Source organism: Conger conger, chromosome 2 (genome assembly GCF_963514075.1).
Source record: "Conger conger chromosome 2, fConCon1.1, whole genome shotgun sequence".
Taxonomy (NCBI): domain Eukaryota; kingdom Metazoa; phylum Chordata; class Actinopteri; order Anguilliformes; family Congridae; genus Conger; species Conger conger.
In genome coordinates this window covers 47,193,277-47,213,256 of record NC_083761.1, presented here as the reverse complement: position 1 = coordinate 47,213,256, position 19,980 = coordinate 47,193,277, and the positions used below count along the sequence as shown (strand labels likewise).

The window sequence follows — 19,980 nt, the reverse complement described above, 5'->3', positions numbered from 1 at the left end:
AGGCAGGGGAGTTCAGGAGTAAACCACTGCAGGAGAGGCAGGGGAGTTCAGGAGTAAACCACTATAGGAGAGGCAGGGGAGTTCAGGAGTAAACCACTGCAGGAGAGGCAGGGGAGTTCAGGAGTAAACCACTGCAGGAGAGGCAGGGGAGTTAAGGATTAAACCACTGCAGGAGAGCGACGGGGGAGATCAGGATTAAACCACTTAAGGGCGGGGGCATACAAGGCAAAACTGCTGCAGATGAGACAGGGAGTTCAGGACCAAACCACTGCAGGAGGGGCAGGGGAGTTCAGGATCAAACCACTTAAGGAGGGGCAGGGGAGTTCAAGATCAAACCACTTAGAGGGATGGGGCAACGCCTGAAAAGTGAACTCACTGACTTCTGTGTCCTGATTCCGTTCGCCTCATTTCACAGCCACGTGCAGTGAGGTGGTGCCAAAGGTGTGCTCAGTGAAGGAGCTGGACTTCACCCCGACGGCTTCTTGAACAAATACTGACACAGATTGCCATAGTTCAGCTCTCTCACAAACTGCGACCGTATATGGGCCCGTTCACCCAGGCAGGCACAACCCAGCCCCACCTGACTGCCCCTTCTAAGTGCGCCTAAGGTTGATTCCTGAAAAACAATGAATCCTTTGGAAAATGCTTTCTTAGAAGTTGTATTCCTAATACGTGCTAGTGCTAACTAATCTACTCTCCTGAGCGTACCTTTCAAATTATCACAGATTTTTTTCCCTATTATATATGTTTATTTTGACTTAAAGCTCCAAGAAACGGTTTGATATTCTGGTGCTGATTTTCAAACACTTTGACAATGACTTCTTTAAAGAAAGGAGGTTTCATTACTCTTTGCCCCCTGAGAGTCTGAAACCAGGGCCCTGTTTCATGTAGCAGGATTACAGAGTTACTCAAAACTGCTCCTACACACATTTACAACATATTAGGTTATCTTCCAGGCATCTGTGCTACATGTCATTGATAATAATTTGGACTGGAGTGGAGTCTTTAAGGGGACAAACACTGGGGGTGTGAGTAATCAGGGCAGAGCAGAGTCCTACATAAGTAGGAAGGCCACTGACTAGATTATCTCAGACGCAGCTACAAGGAACTCTGGGAACTGGTCTGAGCCACCATTTTACTGCACTTTTACTGCTACAGAACAGCACTGCCGATGGCGAAGACACGTCTCTACACACACGCACCCACGTGTCTATACACACAGGAACGCACACTCACTCACGCAAACAGGCAGAGACAGGGGGCTGAATTTTGAGAATCAATTCAAAACACCTTTCCTGAAAATAGATGCACGATGTTCACAATCGAGGCCAGCCGACATCAGACAGACAGTAGAGTGGCTGCTCAGACAGCTGTGGGGAACACGTGGCCCTGAATCACTCTGAGCTCCAGACACTCAGCACCTCTCTAAACACTCAGCCCTGCGCCGTGTCTGATGACCATGCGTCAGACACTAGGAGCGTCTGAGAGAGAAGCTCAGAGCATCAGACACCAGGAGCGTCTGAGAGAGAAGCTCAGAGCATCAGACATGAGAAGAGTCTGAGAGAGAAGCTCAGAGCATCAGACATGAGAAGAATCTGAGATAGAAGTTCAAAGCGTCAGACACCAGGAGCGTCAGAGAGAGAAGCTCAGAGCGTCAGACACCAGGAGCGTCAGAGAGAGAAGCTCAGACTGTCAGACACCAGGAGCGTCAGAGAGAGAAGCTCAGACTGTCAGACACCAGGAGCGTCAGAGAGAGAAGCTCAGAGCGTCAGACACCAGGAGCGTCTGAGAGGGAAGCTCACAGCGGCGAGCGGGTGCCAGCGGCATTGTTCGGGAACGGAAACGCCTTCACAACACACGTCTGTCGGCGGGGGAGACCGGGCGTGCCTGCCAACGAGCCGCGCTGCATGACTAAGCGCCCCCTCCGTATCGGCCAGTTTACGGTTAGGCGATGTACGATCATTTGGCGCCGGCGATTATCACATTTGAGGGGTTGGTTTAGAACGATGGACGGTTTCATGTCGTCACTCACATCGTTGCTCCCATCTCAGAGACATAAATTGTATTGAACTTTGACACCCATCGCCGGCTCAACTGCCACGACAACCTTATTATAGAACATATTCTCATCCGTAATTATCATTAGCATAGTGCCATCAACCTTCCATGTTTTGAGCTCACGAAGACACAACTTTGGCGATGCGTTCTTAGTTCAAATAGTCGGAATGTAGGTGATAATGTAGCGATATCCTTCGGGCATCAGCTATAAACAGGCCTTATGTTGTCTTGATAGCCATCAAAGTGCGACTATTGCCACCCCACCCTCAAAGTACAGCTGAGAGTATGAGCACCACTCACACACTCACACACACCAGGGGCCCACCCCTCAGACTCGTACTCCCTGACAGAGAACAGAGAAGAGCGGTTCTGTGCTGCAGAGGCGGGGAGTGAATTTTAAGCGGCTTCCTTTGTCCTTCGTTTCTTTTTCTGTCGAGCCGCGCAAGTAACCCAGATTCCCCGAGCACCTCCCTCCTCTCACCCCACGCCGTACCTGCGCCTCCTCCATGCCAGCGCTACACCTGCACTCCCTCAAGTCCGCCAGCCACTGACCCAGACTCCAGAGAGCCCGAACAGCCGCCTGAATCCAAGTGACACAAAAATAAGTGTACATTTGAATGTGCTCTCTAACGGTTCTAGAAGGTTCCAGTGTGGGCAAACGACACAGCCCAACTGTTCGTGCTGGAGTGATTCAGGCACACGTGGTCATCGGTTCAGCCTGTGGGGAAATGGCCGTTTCTGCCTGAGGAACCATCCCACTCAGACAAACGTGTTTACCGCTGCAGTGTTTCTACTGTTGCTTGGCCTTGCTATTTAACACTGCGCATCTATTCTCAGAAAGGAAGGAAATAATAGATAAAACAGAGGCATGTCAGTTGTCCGAGAAGGGTGGGTGTGGGTGTGTGGGTGTGAAGCTCAGGACAGGGGTGGAGAGTGTGAGGAAATGTACAGGCTTCTGCAGGTTAGGAAAGAATAAAACTCAAGACCGTAGTAGTGGCAGAAAGTTTCCACACAGGCCAGGAAACGGACTTCACTTCTGTAACAGTTTGTGGTTAGACGCCTCCTCTGCCAAGTCTGTTTCCACATTCAGCCGTTATCACATCGTCAGCTGATAACTTGCAGACAGCTTGTGAACCTGGAAGGGGGTCTGCTCTTTTGACATAGTCCACATGGAGTGGAGCTAGGGTGGAATGTTTCACCTGTTTTTGGTGCGCTGGGAGGGTGCTTCAGTTAACCTTTAGCCAGTAGCATGGCATGTGCATCGTCAGACTCACTCGTAGTTGGTGTAGATTGCATTCTTCTGCAGTTTCAAGCAGGCAATGTGCACTCTTCAGTCAGCGCGTGTGGTTAGCATAGAGTGCACACTCTTCAGTCAGTCAGGTTAAGCGTGGAGCGTGCACTCTTCAGTCAGTCAGGCTAAGCGTGGAGCGTGCACTCTTCAGTTGGTATTTGGTTAGCATGGAGTTCACACTCTTCAGTCAGCATGCATGGTTTAGCATGGACTGCGCATTCTTCAGTCAGTCATAATCCCAAGCAGGCAGCCCCGTCTCGACATCACGCCCCACTAATTACACACACTTAAACAAGGCGGTTGCCTCGGGCGTGTCTCTAAGACCACATCACAGCCTAATATATCACACACCGAAACAGGTAGGGTGAATTCAGGTCATTTGGGACACTTCTTCAGTTTCTGAGTCTGCCTTCACCACCACAAGTGTCATATGCGTTATTTATCTTGAGACCTAACCGTTACCTCAACGCCTGTGACGTTACACACACCGTAAGATCATACGCTTAACTTAAAATGGGAAAGAATGGCGAGGAGTGTCCCTAAAAATACAACCGCCACCTCAGTGTCTCAGCAGAACACATGGTCCCGACCGGAGCCCTGGGGCGACACGTCTCATCTCCGGGCCTACGTATCCTCTCCCACAGGCCAGTTCTCCCAACCAAGAGCGAACGCTGCACACTGAACGTCTGGAGACTCTGGACAAGGTTTGTTATTATAAGGTGTGCAGGCAGGCCTGAGCATTGGCTCATACAGAGAACCTACAGAACGTCTGGGGAGTAGCATTGAGCCACACTGCCTGGCCCGCAGGAAATGTGACAGACTGCCGCAGTTATACTGAACAGGCAGAAATCAATAAGTGCACAAAATCCAAGCAATGGCAAATACAGCCATGTAATTACACACATCCTGTGTGTAGGATTAAGGTGCAGACGCTTGCATGTGAACGGTAAGGCCACACAGACAGGCTGCATACATGCTCACACGCAGCGTGAGGGCCTTTTTTCCATCCTGCGTCGACATGCTTCCCCACTGCCACGGAAGTGTCTCAGGCCAGCGTTTCCCATTAATTAGGCTACCTAGACTGTGGCGGCCTGCCAGGTTCATAATGAACCGAAAATAATGCCATAATTCCATCCATTAAGCCCATGTTTGGGAGCCTTTACGACAGCAAAGGGTAACTTATTTTGACCTATGATGTGTCCTCCTCATCCAGTATATTTTTTATTTTCTAAAATATAAACCAGTTGAAGATGGGTAACCACTTTTGCTTCATTTCCTTGATTGCTCAAATGTTTGTCTATTTTCTGTTTTAACCATTTGTGAACTGCATTAAACTTTAAACTCGTTTACCATCCTTTGTGGGAGCTTCTTTTTTGCCATGTCATCACCATTCATATCTATACAACCAATGTGTTTATGAGTAAAATGTTTACAAGAGCACAAAATTGTTTACAAGAGAACAAAGTTCATAGACCAAGCCCTGAAATTGCACCAGATTAATGCATTTAAAACGTACAAAATGTGCTTCCGGGTGAGCATTCCCCCTGGACCCCCCCAGAAGTCCACCAAACACAGTCTCACTGTGGGAAACGCTGCAGGCTTTGTACACACACGCTGATTTTATCCCACGCTAGCAGGCACTCCCAGCAGCGTGATTCCACAACTTGTGTAGTAACTAGTATTCTTCAGTACGGGGGACATGATATTCCACACCAATGCGATTTGATATTTGATTCATCCCTGTACACACGTTTATCAGAGAATTTCTTTATAAAGGGGGAGATATATATGACTGCAGTTGTTTAGCGTTGGGGACACAATATTTGTTTTGGTCTCTCGGCATCGTAAGTGATCATTTGTAAGTTTGTAAGTGATGATTCATAAGTTTGTAAGTGATCATGGGGCGACATTGGACATCAGGTGGTAAGAGCAATCGTCGGGCAGTCAGAAGGTTGCCAGTCTGAGTCCCTGAGCAAGACACCTAAACCCTAATTGCTCCTGACAAGCTGGTTGGTGCCTTGCACGGCAGCCAATCACCGTTTGTGTCACCAGTGTGTGTGTGTGTGTGTGTGTGTGTGTGTGTGTGAATGAGTGAATAAGAAGCATCAATTGTACAGCGCTTTGGATAAAGGTACTATATAAATGCAGATCATTTACCATCATCATTTCCTGATTACAATTTGAACATGGCAGCAGCTTGTCGTTTCTGCCATTGTATTTTAGCAATAACATGGAACATACGATGTATGTTTTGAAACTTATTTCAAATCAGCTTTTTCATTCAAATTATGGCAGGGTTTGGTCATCGAGAATGAGAAAACTGAATACCAAATGGTGTCCTACATTTTAACATTGTCGTAAAGTGCATACATTAAAAAATGTGGCTTTTGAATTATGACATGGTTTTTAAGTACATGGAATGAAAACGTAATTTAATTGTGGAATTAAAATTTCATTTTAATTTTGGCATGAATACACTTCCATACCCATTGGTCGCTGTGTACTGTGTGTGCACTAAAGCCCCAACCACACAGCTGCCTTTCCGATATGCTATACAGGCACAGAAGCAGCTCTTTTTTTTTCTTCTTTTTTCTGGTTGGCCAATTCGATCTACATTTCAATCTATTTTAAAAGAGCCACAGATATGTTTACCACAACTTCTACATACCTATACTTAAATGTCAGTACAGCTACAACGAGCATTTTGGAGACACAGAGACTGTGTGGTAAAACGGGGGAGAACAGCTTGCCTTTCTTGGCCTCCGGATGTGAATGTCTTCCACACCTTTCACTTCCAGTAACTGAGTGTCCTCACTTAACTCTAGCCTGGAATGCTACCCTGTCTGCCATTCATGGTTCATAAAGACAGTGCCTGGCTTTGCAGAGGATACACAGAACTTGTATCAGGTAAAAGCAATATACTTTGTAAAAAAGCGTACAGTGCTTTCACCTTCACCCTAACCCTGCTTTCCTTCTGGAAAGTTCCTGCCTGACTCAAAGGTCCAACAGACTGCTGTTATTCATGTGCTCATTCATCATCAAGAAAAGGAGGACAGTGTTGAGGGAAATTAGTCATTTTCCTCCATTTTGAGAGAAGAACACTGAAGCAGAAAGGCACCACGGACAAGGACGTGATGGCAGCATTCCCCGTGGGTATCCTCGGTCAGGAGAGATGCTGGGAAGGTCTGAAATGGGTAGCTTCAGGCTTCTCCGAGCAGCAGCACAAATCTTGAGGTATAATGATTCAGCACACAGCCAACCTTCATAATCAGCAACAGCTGTGCAATTGACACGATAACGCACGTCTTACTAATACTATCATGCGACTATCAAAAATCCATTCAGCTAGTTATATCCCAAAGCTAAATCACAGCACTAACGTAAGTGATGGTCACTGCCTTCTTCGCTGCCATGAAAGTGCACAAATGAGTCATACTATTAAAGGAATAAATACACTGACAAAAGGCTCTTTTCATTTGTCCAAAAAGTGGAATAAACAAACTAAGTGGCAACAAGTTTTTCATAAGATAGCTATAAAGAGGACGCAAACCATTCCTGGGGCACATAAACAAGCTGAGATTCAGACAACCTTGGCCTTGCCAAAAGCACTCCTACACATTCTCAAATAATATACACAGTGAGCACCTTAATTCATTGGACAGTTACACATTTTTTGTTATTTTGCTTGTGTACTCTAGCATTTGGAGTTTGAAAGGATACAATGACAATGAGAGCAGACTGTCAGCTTTAATTTGATGGTATTTTCATCCGTATCGGATCAACCGTTTAGAAATGATAGAGCCTGTTGTACACATAGTCCCGTTTCCCATTTTCAGGCGTCAAATAATATTGGGTAGTTTAACATAACGTAGAATAAAGTAACCATTATTTATATTTCTCCACATATCCAGCATATACATCACCAGACACTGGGCATCTTTCCTGGTGATACTCTGTCAAGCTTGTACTGCAGCCATCTTCAGTTCCTGCCTGTTTTTGGGGCTTTTTGTCTTCAGTCTCCTCTTCAGCTTGTAAAATGCATGTTCAATTGGTGGTGATTGACTCTACTTTTGGCAGTCAAAAAACCCTTTTGTTGCTCTAGCAGTATGTTTTGGGTCATTGTCTTGTTGCAGGAGTGCTGTGGAGGCATTTGGTTTTATCTGAGCAGATGGATATTTCCTGTAGACTTCAGAATTCATTCTTCTACTTCTGTCTGCAGTCGAATAAGACAAATGAGCCTGTTCCACTGGCAGTCATACAGGCCCAAGCCATAACACCTCTTCCACCATGTTTCACCGATGAGGTGGTATGCTGGATCATAAGCATTTCCTTTTTCTCTCCACACTTTCTCCTTTCCATCACTCTGGTACATGTTAATCTTTGTCTCATATGTTCAAAATAACTCTTGTGGCTCTTTTATGTGCTTTTTAGCTCACTGTAATCTTGCATTTCTGCTTTTCAGGCTTATCAGTGGTTTGTATCTTGTTGTGTACGCTCTGTAGTCCTGCTGGTGTAGTCTTCTACATGTGATAGACTTAGACATAGACACATCGACACCTGCATCCAGGAGAGTGTTTCTGATCTGCAGTGAGTATTCTCCGGTCATCCACTACAGTGGTCTTCCTGTCTACTGCGCCTTTTGACATAATTGAGTTCACCAGTTTTTGTTAATAATTAATCAAACTGTTGATTTGGCATGCCCAGGATTTTTGCAATGTTTCTCACCGATTCATTTTCATTTCCGAGCCTTAAGACGGCCAGCTTAATTTGCATCGACACTGTTGTCATGTTGTCACACCCCAACAACAATCTCTAAAGGCAATTGCAAAGTCTATAATCAAGACTACAGCTCTTTTCTGCATTTACTAATGATACAAATTAATATGCCTGCCTAATAAATCACATCTGTGAATTCAACCTGCCAATTCAACAAATACTTGTGGTACCTTAACATGGGGGGACCATGTACAAAAGGAAGTGGTTCTTCTGATATGGATGGAAATACCCTCAAATTAAAGCTGACAGTTTGCACCTCAACCTCATTGTCATATCCTGTAAACTCAAATATATCAAACCAAAATAAAAAAACTGAGTCACTGTCCAATGAATTGGACATAAACTGCATTACTTTTAACCCTACTGGAACTCGACTCTACTGCAACTAGATTGCTATGCCATTTACAATCATTTGCAAACTAGGCTACTCCAAGCCCAACCTGCAAACTTGAATAGTTCAACACACCACTCCTTTGTAAGCAATAAACCACATCCGCCGACGACAGATCACCAACCGCAAATATTTAAAAATAACTCTTGATGTTAAAACCAAGCAAACATCATCCAGCACTACAGAGCAGGCAAACTTAGTTGTTAAAGCCTTTGCAAAATAGCCCTCTATTTCTGATTTAAAATGGAAAAAGCCAACGTTAGTAGTTGCATGCCATATATATTTTGGCAGTTTAGTTCCAAGTTATATTTCACAAACCCCACTGCAGCCAACAATTAATGACATGCATACCGTTACTGGTGTTTAACAATAGCTAATATTTCCAGATTGCACTAAATGTGGTAACCTTGCCTCACCATTTGGAAGTTCCAACTTCACAATTTAAAAGGCCATTATCGAAACCAACGATATTCAAAGACTTTACCGGTTAACCAGACTACGGGTTAGCAGTACTTAGCTGGCTATGATTAACCCTCTATGGTACGGTGTTGCCATATTATGGCAACATATAGTGTCATTTCCTCACTATTCAGAAAAAAACTACAACATATCACACTGTTGGAATTAAAAGAGCCAGCCTTTAAGTAGCTAATAATGTTGCATGACATTTGAATTTTCCTCTGGACCGCTCTTGCCACCATCACATGGAAGATGCATGTCAGTTTTTTCCTTAATCATTGGCAAGTTAAAAAGATGTTCTTCACAAGTCAATATTGTCTAACAGTTTTACAGTAAATTGAAAACATATTAATGTTGCCATATGGCAACTGTACCACAATGGAATCGCAGAAATGGATTTCCCCACTGGGATTTTTTAGTAATTAGTTTGGAAGCCATTTATAGGTATATACTTGTGTCCATTCATAAATAAGACAATAATGATCATCCATGTGACAGCAGTCCTGTATTGAGGGATAAATGGTAATTATTCACTTATTTCTGGTTTGTATTAGTTATTAGTGTATAAATATACTTAGACAGGCATGTTATTAGAAGAGAAATGTATCATTTCTCTGAAAAACCTTTTTTTATATAAATCTCTTACAATTTCTTTTTTTTGTCAAAGACTATGGTATTCCATGGTTAGAACATAATGCGTACCATAGAGGGTTAACATACAACCATCCAAATATAAGTTACACTTCTTGTTTCAATATCCTTTCCAATGGGAAGAGAATCCTCTCAATTAATTACACACTTTTACGTTAACAAACTATCACGTTAATACATCAGCTATTCAGTTTCGTGGTTTGTTATGTAGGCGCGTTGGCTATCTTGGTGTATGTCACAGTTGACAGACTATCCAACTAGCTGAGCTAGCTATGCGCAATAAAGAAATGGCATGCCCTCATACCTAGCTAACGTTAGTTCCGATTAGAAAAGCTGACCGCGCACGACAAAGGTGGGGGTAGCGGGGTACAAAGCTACCACGGTACAGCCACACCGGCTACACGGTTACGCATCCGTTAACAATATACTGAAATATGACTTAGCTATTCACAGCGACAGGGTGTGCATCCAGCTAGCGCAAGACAAGCGTTTGTCTAAGGTAGTGGCTAACGTGGCTACACGTGTTGATCTCCAAGAAGCTCGGTTAATCTTGCCGAATATATTTAACGCTTGCGTTTTATCAGTTCTTAAAGCGAGCCAAAGAGTTAATCGGTGTGGTTCCCCGGCCTAATTTCCTCGTCGTTAGCCATTAGCGGACAAGCTTATTTCTGTGAACAGGAAGCGAACCGCTAAAATCCAAAGCAAACATTAGCATTTATGTATTCACTTTCATTCTCTTAAAATGGTCACACATACGGATTTAAATTATGTCGAAGTTTAGCAACCAAACCGCATTAACCGGCGAACGTCAAATACTCCCGCTTTTCGTCACGATAGACCCAAAAACACAAGACAGGGACCCGGGCAGGTTGGCCGTAGTTGGCTACCCGATGCATTTTCTGCACGTCGATGATTGTAAAGAAGCGGGGACACGCTCCAAATAGCCATACTTCCCCTCGCATGGTCGTGAACAAAGCCTTAAACAGGCGCAAGTTTTCATAAATAAAAAATTTGCTTCCAGAACGAATTTAGGGTCTCTCCGGCAGCCCCACGGGTGTTCCGAAACATCCATCGCAGAAGATGGACGCGTTTTCAACATTTCAGAGATGCGATATTTTCCTCTTCCCCTTTCTTACCTTGTCCAGACAATTCACTTTTTCCGTGGGGTAGACGACTCGATTACATCTGCTACACAACGGATTCATGTTCGTATCGTACTAGGAATCTAGTTGTAGGTGTTAGTAAATATCTATAGCAATAATAATGTTTATCAATGATAGAACACGCCGTCTGACTGCTATAGTAACCCGGTCCTTGGAAACGGCTCTTCTTGCACCGCTGGCTGTCAGGCGAACGAATCTGAGGCGAAGTGCACGAGCACAACCCACTGCTGCGCTTTCTCGAGGAAAAGCACTACTGAGGAGGGAAGGGGGCGTTACCGCGGGGATGCGCATGAATGAAACGAGGTTGTTTCATTGATATTACATTCATCTTGTGTAATTTTCGGTTACAACAACCATTTATGCAGCCATTAGAATGGGTCAGATCAGCATTAATAAAATGTGTGATTAGGCGCTGTGCTAGCCAGATTCGGTGTTCCTTACGTGTTCAAAACATTGCTCTTCATGTAAGCTTTGCGCGTACACGTCTTGGTTCATGGATTCGTTTGATAGCTTGGTCAGGTGTGGCCAGTTTATCCAGCTTACTAACTACATTTCGACGAGTCAGTGTTTTAGTTCAGATGAGACAAATATTGAAAAGAATATGAAATATAACCGAACAGTAACATGACGAAAATATCAAGCTAACTAGCTGGGAATGACGCGCTGTGTAGAAAGCGGCACACAAACTTTAAGTCAGCTGCTATCAATCTGACACGACACTGTTTACGATCATAAAAATGTAATTTATGACTGAAGGCAAAGTAGCAGAAAGAAAACTCGTAGTTCTAAAGTCAATCTGGAGCTAATTTCAAAAGCTCTAGGCTCTTTTCCTTGTTTTGACCGCCACATTGTGGCATAAAAAGAATAACACCATAGCGCTTGTTATTACAAACTGTTACCATTTGTAATAAGTATTGCCCATATCTACAATGAGTTAACCCACTACTATAGTCTAAGTTTAAACTAGCTTATATAAAATGGGCCAACAGCATCACATGTAGCTAACTAAACTGCTTTTATGCACTGAAAAACGTTTTGCACTGCATGTCTGTGATAAATTAGCCCGCTAATTTACTATAGCATACACGCTTGTTTGAACTTTTTTTTAAATGGATAAACAGTGTCACGTGTAAACAACGGTAGTTTACTTTATTCACTGAGAAACCTAAGGACGTTTTCGAGCAAAAATTACCGAACATTTGGCTAGAGATCTGTAGCCTACCAAGGTTCAAAATGCGCTAGCAAACGTTACGTTAAAATGGGTTGTTAGCTCTGCCTAGTTTTATAATTCGTTATTACTACGAAACGACGAAAGAAAACCTTAACTAATTAAAAAGCAGAATGACAGCCTAAAGTGCAAAGCAATGAAATCTAGTTACGTTAATCTACGACAGTTTACGCATAATGGGGGTATAGCTCAGTGGTAGAGCATTTGACTGCAGAATAAGAGGTCGCCGGTTCAAATCCGGGTGCCCCCTAAAGGTGCACGTTTTTGAAATGTACCTAGACCGCAGTAAAAAAGGTTCTGACAGACCAGAAGTAATTCAGGAGTGTAACCTCGGCTATGTCGCAGCACTGTCCATATGAGTGCAATAATCAGCTATGCTGTTGGCAAAATGGCCGTCCATTTTATTAGGTAGGCCAACATCGGCTCTTTGACGAAATGACCCGTACCAACAGTTACTGCAACACAATATATAAAGCATATAAACATGGTGAAGTAGGTTTAATTCTTGTTTAACGAAACATTAGAAAGTTGTGTGATAAGCGATGTGGTATGATTGTTGGTGCCAGATGTGGTGGTTCCAGCATCTCAGTGTGTGGGCAAAATGTCATGCATGCTCAAATAACAGCTGTTTACAACTGTGGTGTGCAGAAAGGCATCCCTGAATGTATGTATGACGTGTATAACCTTGAAAAGCAGATGGGCTACAGTAGTAGCAGAAGACCAGGAGTGGAACCCAGCTTGGAAGCTGAGGTTACAGTTGCACGTCATTACAAAAACTGGATCATTGAAGATCGGAAAAGCATCATCTGGTCTGACAAATATCCATTTCAGCTGTGGCATGAATTCATGGATCCATCCTGCCTTGTGCCAATGGTGTAGACTGCTGCTGCTGGTGCAATGGTGTGGGGAATATTTTCTTAGCAAACATTTGACCCCTTTATACAAATTGAGCATTATTTGAATGCCACAGCATACCTAAGCATTGTTGCAGACAATGTGCATCTCTTTATGGTCCTGTCTACCTTTTTTCAAATGGATACTTCCAGCAGGATAATGCACCATGACACAAAGCACACATCATCTAAACTTGTTCCACAAACATGACATTGACTTCAGTTCACCCCAGTGGCCAGTAGTCCCCAAATTTCAAAGTGCGATCCCTGAGGAATGTGTTCCAGCACCTTCTTGAATTCTTGAAGAATCCTGGCTGCTCTGGAGGCAAAAGGGGGTCTGACCTGGTACTAGATAGGTACCTGATAAAGTGCCTACAAAGTGTAGGCTATATCCATCGAGAAATGTAAGAACTGGAGACAGCTTCTGCTAACTGGTTCCATGGATTCCTATGGGAATTGCTTGATGTTGCATAAAACCAATTAATGGAGGCTGCCATGTTTTTTTTTCCACCAGAGCGTGAAGAACTTTTAGAATTTAAAAGTAAAATGGGATAATTTCACCAGGGTGAAATAGTTTCCTCCCACAGTCCAAAGACATGCAGGTTAGGCTGATTGGACAGTCTAAATTGCCCGTAGGTATGAGTGTGTGAGTGAATGGTGTGTGTGCCCTGCAATGGACTGGCGACCTGTCCAGGGTGTATTCCTGCCTTTCGCCCAATGTACCCTGGGATAGGCTCCAGCCCCCCCTGCAACCCTGTTCAGGATAAGCGGGTTAAGATAATGGATGGATGGATGGATGGAAATAGTTTTGAATGGATTTAAATGGGGAAATGTGCTTTTAGGCACTAGAGCTTAATATAGAGTAATATACCCTCCACAATGTTTGGGACAAAGACCCATAATTTATTTAAATGCCTATGTACTCCACAATTTGAGATCTGTAATAAAAAATAAAACACATGTGGTTAAAGTGCACATTGTCAGATTTTAATAAAGGGCATTTTTATACATTTTGATTTCACCATGTAGAAATGACAGCAGTGTTTATACATAGTCCCCCAATTTCAGGGCACCATAATGTTTGGGACACAGCTATGTTATGTAAATGAAAGTAGTAATGTTTAGTATTTTGATGCATATCCTTTGCATAGGATAACTCCGCGATTCATGGATATCACCAGTTGCTGGGTGTCTTCTGCCAGGCCTGTATTGCAGCCACCTTTAGCTCATGCTTGTTTTAGGGGCTAGTCCCCTTAAGTTCTGTTCAGCATATGAAAGGCATGCTCAATTTGGTTCAGATTAGGTGATTGACATGGCCACTCAAGAATTGACTATTTTTTGCTTTGAAAAACTAATTTGTTGCTTTAGCAGTATGTTTGGGATCATTGTCTTGCTGTAGAATGAATTTCCGGCCAATGAGTTTTGAGGCATTCCCTTGAACTTGAGCAGATAAATGTGTCTATATATCTCAGAATAAATTTTGCTACTACCGATCAGTTATACCATCAATGACGATAAGTGCGTCAAGGCCATAACACCCATAATACCGTGTTTCACAGATGAGGTAGTATGCTTTGGATCTTTCTGTTCTCCTTTCTCTCTTGCCATCACCCTGATATAAGTTAAACTTTAGCTCATGTGTCCACAAGACCTTTTCCAGCACTGCTCTTTTAAGTACTTCTTGGCAAACTGTAACCTGGCCATCCTGTTTTCTGTGGCTGTCTAGTGGTTTGCATTTTGCTGTGTAGCCTCTGTATTTCTGTCCATGAAGTCTTCTGAGGACAGTGATCATTGACAAATCCACACCTGGCTCCCAAAGAGTCAGACAGGTGTTCATGGATTTTCCTTTATTATGGAGATAATTCATGTGGGAGTCTTGCTTGGCCTGCCAGTCCCTTTGCAATTAGTAAGCTGACCAGTGTTTTCTTTCTTCTTAATTATGCTCCAAACAGTTGATTTTGGTAAGCCTAAGGTTTGGTCAATGCCCATTTTATTCTTGTTTCTCAGTCTCATAATGGCTTCTTTGACTTTCATTGGCACAACTTTGGTCCTCATGTTGATAAACAGCAATAATAGTTTCCAAATCGATCAAAAGACGAGATGCTGAGAACTCTCTTATACCTGCATTAAGGAGATGATTAAACGCACCTGAACAATTACAAACACTTGTGAAGCCATGTGTCCCAAACGTTACGGTGCCTTAAAATGGGGGGACTAAGCAAAAACACTGCTGTAATTTCTACATTTTTGAAAACCAAAATGTATGAAAATACCCTTTAATAAAATCAGAGAATGTGCACTTTAAGCACATGTTAATTGTGTGCTTCCAAACCTAAAATTGTGGCAAATCAGAGGCAAATCAAAGCATAATGGGTCTTTGTTCCAAATGTTATGGAGGGCACTGTCGGCACCTCTGGTAACGACTGGATTTTGCGAGCTTCTGGATGAATGTCAATCCCTGGTTCCTTGGCTATATGTTTTTTTTTTTAAACAACCTTTATTTACAAATGTAAGAAAATACAAAGAGGCTAATTAATTCCTAACAACCAGGGAAAATAATTAAATTATAATAATAGAAAGTATATACATATGTTATGCCAGGGCTAAAATTACAAGAAGGTATGAGAAAGTAATACAGTATGTGTTTCCACTGCTTTTTTTAAACCTAAAGTGTAGCTGTATTGAGCTAGTACATACAAAGGCTTACCTTTTGAAGATGATATTTTTCTATTACATTAAATAGTTGTATGATAAAACTCATTGATATTAATACCATCCTGTTCAAAATATAACATGATATTAAATAATGAATTTCCCCCTGGCTGTATGTCATATCTTGCTGAGGTTGCTTTGAAATTGAGTTTGACTTTAACCTTCCTCAATAACTAGCATTTGCTTTTTAACCTAGTAAATTAATAAACACATTAGCAGGTTATTTGTGAATTGGGAGTCGTCTGTAGTCAGAAAAATTGCTAGCTCGCAACCAAACTATATTTCATGTTAACATTTCTTGATATTTTAACATGAAATACATATCATTGTTTCAGTTTATTAAATTGCTGATGCAGATGAGATTTGTTATCAAATAAACGCCCCATGCTTTGTCATACTCTAACCTAACTTGATAGATAAACACACAATAAATACGTTATTATTAAATAAACAATTTAGCCCTAATTAGAATTTGACACTATTTGCAATCAACATTAATTCTGGCTCAGGCGAGTGATTGTCTCCAGAGCTTACTCGGAATTAAATTACCAGCAGATGTCGCTATTAGACAATATAATATGAACTATCTTGGAAACATGTCAGCTTAGTGCACGCCTCTCTACTCTTGGATTCAAGATATAAATGCAATGGGGCATGTTTTTGTTTATTATTGGGATAGATGTTAAGGGTTTGTATTGAACTTCCCACAGTTATTAAGCAATTTAAAGATTTCCCACAGATGCAGTATAATGTAATTATCACTAGTGTGTGTTCTCACTGGTCTGCAACCACTCCAATCCAAACAAAGGCAAAAACTCATAAATACATACAGGTAGTTGTGCACTCTGTGTCCCAGATGGAGTTGGAAAAAATTGTTTGTTTATATTTCCATACTTTTAAAATAAAATGTTTTAGGATTTCTGATTAACAAAATCTGCCATGCAAAGCTTTTCAATGTGTTATGTATTTATTTAATACTATTTACTTTGTGACAAATGTCTATAGTTTTTTTTGTCAGTCTTCTATATACCTGGGCAGGGGTGTCCAATCTAATCCGAAAAGGGCCGATGTGGGTGTAGGTTTTTGTTTTAGCTCAACAATAAGACACTTTTTTAAACTAATTAACATATCATGGTCTAGTAGAATTATGTGTGTTAGTGCTGGGCAAAAACAAAAACCTGGACCCACCAGCTCCTTCTGGATAATATTGGATACCCCTGTACTTAGGTGTTAAATAGGTCCTGCAGGCCGCAGTGTCTACAGGTATTTGCTTCTACCATGCGCCTCTTTGATCTGCCCAGACAGTTCTTGTGTGTGTTGAAGTACATTTTACAAACTTACAGAAATTCAGAGACTCAGTCGTTTGCGGTCGAAAGCTAGGTACAGCCAAAGCAGATTTTATGGTGATATTATGTTTACAGACCGTGTGCATATGAACATAGTAATTGTATACACAGTGATCAATTTATTTGGTATATATAGCTTTTTTTTAGAATGATTGGTTTGTAATGTACCCATCCACTGCAAGGTTTGACATGTTGTGTGTTCAAAGATGCTCTTCTGCATACCATTGTTGTAACACATGGTTATTTGAGTTACTGTGCCTTCCTGTCAGCTTGAACCAGTCTGGCCATTCTCCCTGACCTCTCATTAACAAGATGTTTTCACACACAGAACTGCTGCTCACTGGAAGTTTTTTTCATACCATTCTCTAGAGACTGTGTGTGAAAATCCCGGGAGATCAGCAGTTTCTGAGATGCTCAAACCACCTGGCACTAACAATCATTCCATGGTTAAAGTTACTTAGATCACATTTCTTCCCTATTCTGATGTTTGGTCTGGACAACAACTGAACCTCTTGACCATGTCTGCATGCTTTTATGCATTGAGCTGCTGCCACTTGATTGGCTGATTAGATATTTGCATTGAAACCAACACGCCCTGTAGCCCTGCAGAGTAGGGCAAAATTAGGCATTCATGCAATAATGTAAGAACACTGTCCACACATTTACAGTCAGAAAATCATTTATTGATTTGTTGTCATAATGTATTTACTCTTTTATACAATGTTGATATAGTGTTTATTCATGTAGCTGCACTCCTGAACCAAAACCCTAAAATCCGGAGTCCATCCTGGAGTCCCTGGTAACAACAACTTGGACAGGGACCTGGTCACTGGGGCACCAATCTTCTTATGCTTTATGTATAGTGTTCAGGACTCCGTGTCAGACCTGGTCAAGGTTCCCTGTGATTGTGCAAGCATAGTCCCTTGGCGGTGCAGGTTGGGACTGTTTTCCTTGACGTGACCCCATACCCCTCTTTCAATAGGATTCGGGGGCCCACACACTAACTGTGGCTCCTGTTAGAAACACACTGCAGCAGAGACTGCTGAAGCATATTCCATGAAGGGTACTGTTATGTCATTTCAATTCCATGGACTGCAATTTTCATTTGACAAGGTGCCTATTTAGTATGAGCTGCAACTGTGTATGCTTACGTTATAACAAGAAAAGAGCATTTTGAAATACTCTATATCTCTACAATGCTGATCTTTAAGACCAAAACTTTACCGCTACTGCTGGACTTAGTAGTAGACGAAAGCAAAAGTACAAGCCAACTTTTGAAATCAGAGTGTCAAAGCTTTCATTTGATGCTACCATTACTCCTCTGCTAACACCACAACGTGATTGCAGAATGCGGGTTGTTCTTGGTCCCCAGGGATACTGTCAGCTGTTCCATGTTTTAAGTTTATGAGTTTCTCCAGGAACTCATGGAACCTGGTCCCCCAGGCCACACTAGAGTGTGTCGAAAAATTACGATTCAACATAATTCACTATAAAAACCATCCTGCCAGGATTTGGCAAGAAGCCCCAATGTCTAATAAGCAAAGTTTTCCCTTATTGCAACATTTACAGCGTAATGCATGAGCAACTTAAGCAAATTTTGGCAAAACTCTCATCAGAGGTTTCCTGGATGTTTGTCGCTCTCATTACCTCTGTCATCACTGTAGAGATGCACATCACCCACAGAGCTAGTCAAATCCACACGGCTAAACGAGGAGTATAATATGAAACATAGTCATTGATCAACAAGACACTGTAAAACAGATTCCCTTTCTCTTGGTGAAAACAAAAACAGAAAGCAGTATAAAGATTAACTGTACATTAATTGCAGTAATGACGGCTAAAATCTCACTGTAATTTTCCACTGGGGCAAGTCCGTTTCTTTACACTCCCAAAAAAAGCCCATGCTATACTTTTCAGCCCTCAGTCCAGTCTCCTTAGCACTGTTCAGCCTCGATGAATCCCTCCTTTTCCTGGCCCCCAACCTCCACCTCCGCATAGCTGTTGTGGCAGCCTTGGTTCCGGAACTTCATGGAAGGCCAGTAGTTGTTTGTTCGTTGCTGCCATAGTGGATCATTCGTCAAGAGAAAGGGAGAAAGGATAGTTAGGGATAGAGGAAGCTGGAGAGAGGTCTCGGTTTACTTTTATGGGGGAAGGTGACCGTGAAATGACACAATGAAGGTTGAATGGTGAGAACATTTCTTATAAGTTACGTTCAAAAAAGTAAGGGATAATACCCAATGAACAAGCCAGTTATATAATAACTGGGCAGTTCGCGGAGGGACGTTTACCACCCTGAAGGGCTGTTATTTCCTCATAACTGACTCGTTTATAGGGTATTATCCAACTTATACCACTGCTAACTTGCTTAATTAATGTAGCTATGGACAATTTATTTTGAGTTTATAAAAAATTAATTGATTGAAAAGCGATGGGAACGAGATAAAAAATGTTTTTGATGCAGCCTAAAATTCCTGCTGCAAATAAAACTGCCGAAGAAAAGTTCACTAGCTCACCATTGCCGAAAAGAAATAAAACATTAAGCTATTAAATAATATTGGTTCATAAAATAATAGTAAGCAATTTAGAAATTTGACGCTGTGTTCCAGATTTCAGTGCCATGCAACTGGACGGAGCCCTTTTTGAACTAAAAAGACCTCAGAATCAGCTGGCATGTCTTGTTCTTGCAGCCAGTTCCACAAAACAACATATAAAATTATTGCAGATTTCACGATACAGTTTACGGAGAATATCAGTGTACTGAATATATTTCAGCATCTCGGGGTGTTCCGTGTCTCAATATATTCCTCTACGCTTGTGGCTGTTGTTTCATGGAGTGAATTACAGACAATAAAAGTTTGATAATTCTTTCCTCACTCACTGTGTGTTATATTGTTATTAGCTACAGACCAAGTTAAAACGCTCGGTTACATTAAGCTTGGAACATCTCCCATGGTTATCTTTCCAACAATGTAAAGTGTAACTCAATGCAATGTCGCCTACAGTAACATTTTT

The 19,980-nt window shown here is 42.1% G+C and overlaps 2 protein-coding genes and 1 non-coding gene across 4 annotated transcripts in view; 1 reads left to right on the top strand and 2 right to left on the bottom strand.

The window, feature by feature from the left end:
- lasp1 (LIM and SH3 protein 1) overlaps positions 1-11,014 on the bottom strand; it is a 39,551-nt gene extending 28,537 nt beyond the window's left edge. Inside the window, exon 1 of the mRNA XM_061230953.1 lies at positions 10,763-11,014. Within this exon, the coding sequence (XP_061086937.1) occupies positions 10,763-10,831 (69 nt within the window). The 5' untranslated portion in view covers positions 10,832-11,014. The remainder of the gene's footprint in view (positions 1-10,762) is intronic.
- Positions 11,015-12,195: 1,181 nt separating this feature from the next.
- Positions 12,196-12,267, top strand: trnac-gca (transfer RNA cysteine (anticodon GCA)). Its single transcript has one exon. It is a non-coding gene; the product is annotated as a tRNA-Cys (tRNA).
- Positions 12,268-17,629: 5,362 nt separating this feature from the next.
- Positions 17,630-19,980, bottom strand: part of plxdc1 (plexin domain containing 1) — a 68,385-nt gene continuing 66,034 nt past the window's right edge. For both annotated transcript variants that reach the window (XM_061231841.1, XM_061231842.1), the window contains one exon: positions 17,630-19,025. In XM_061231841.1, coding sequence (XP_061087825.1) covers positions 18,903-19,025 — 123 coding nt within the window. In that variant the 3' untranslated portion in view covers positions 17,630-18,902. The remainder of the gene's footprint in view (positions 19,026-19,980) is intronic.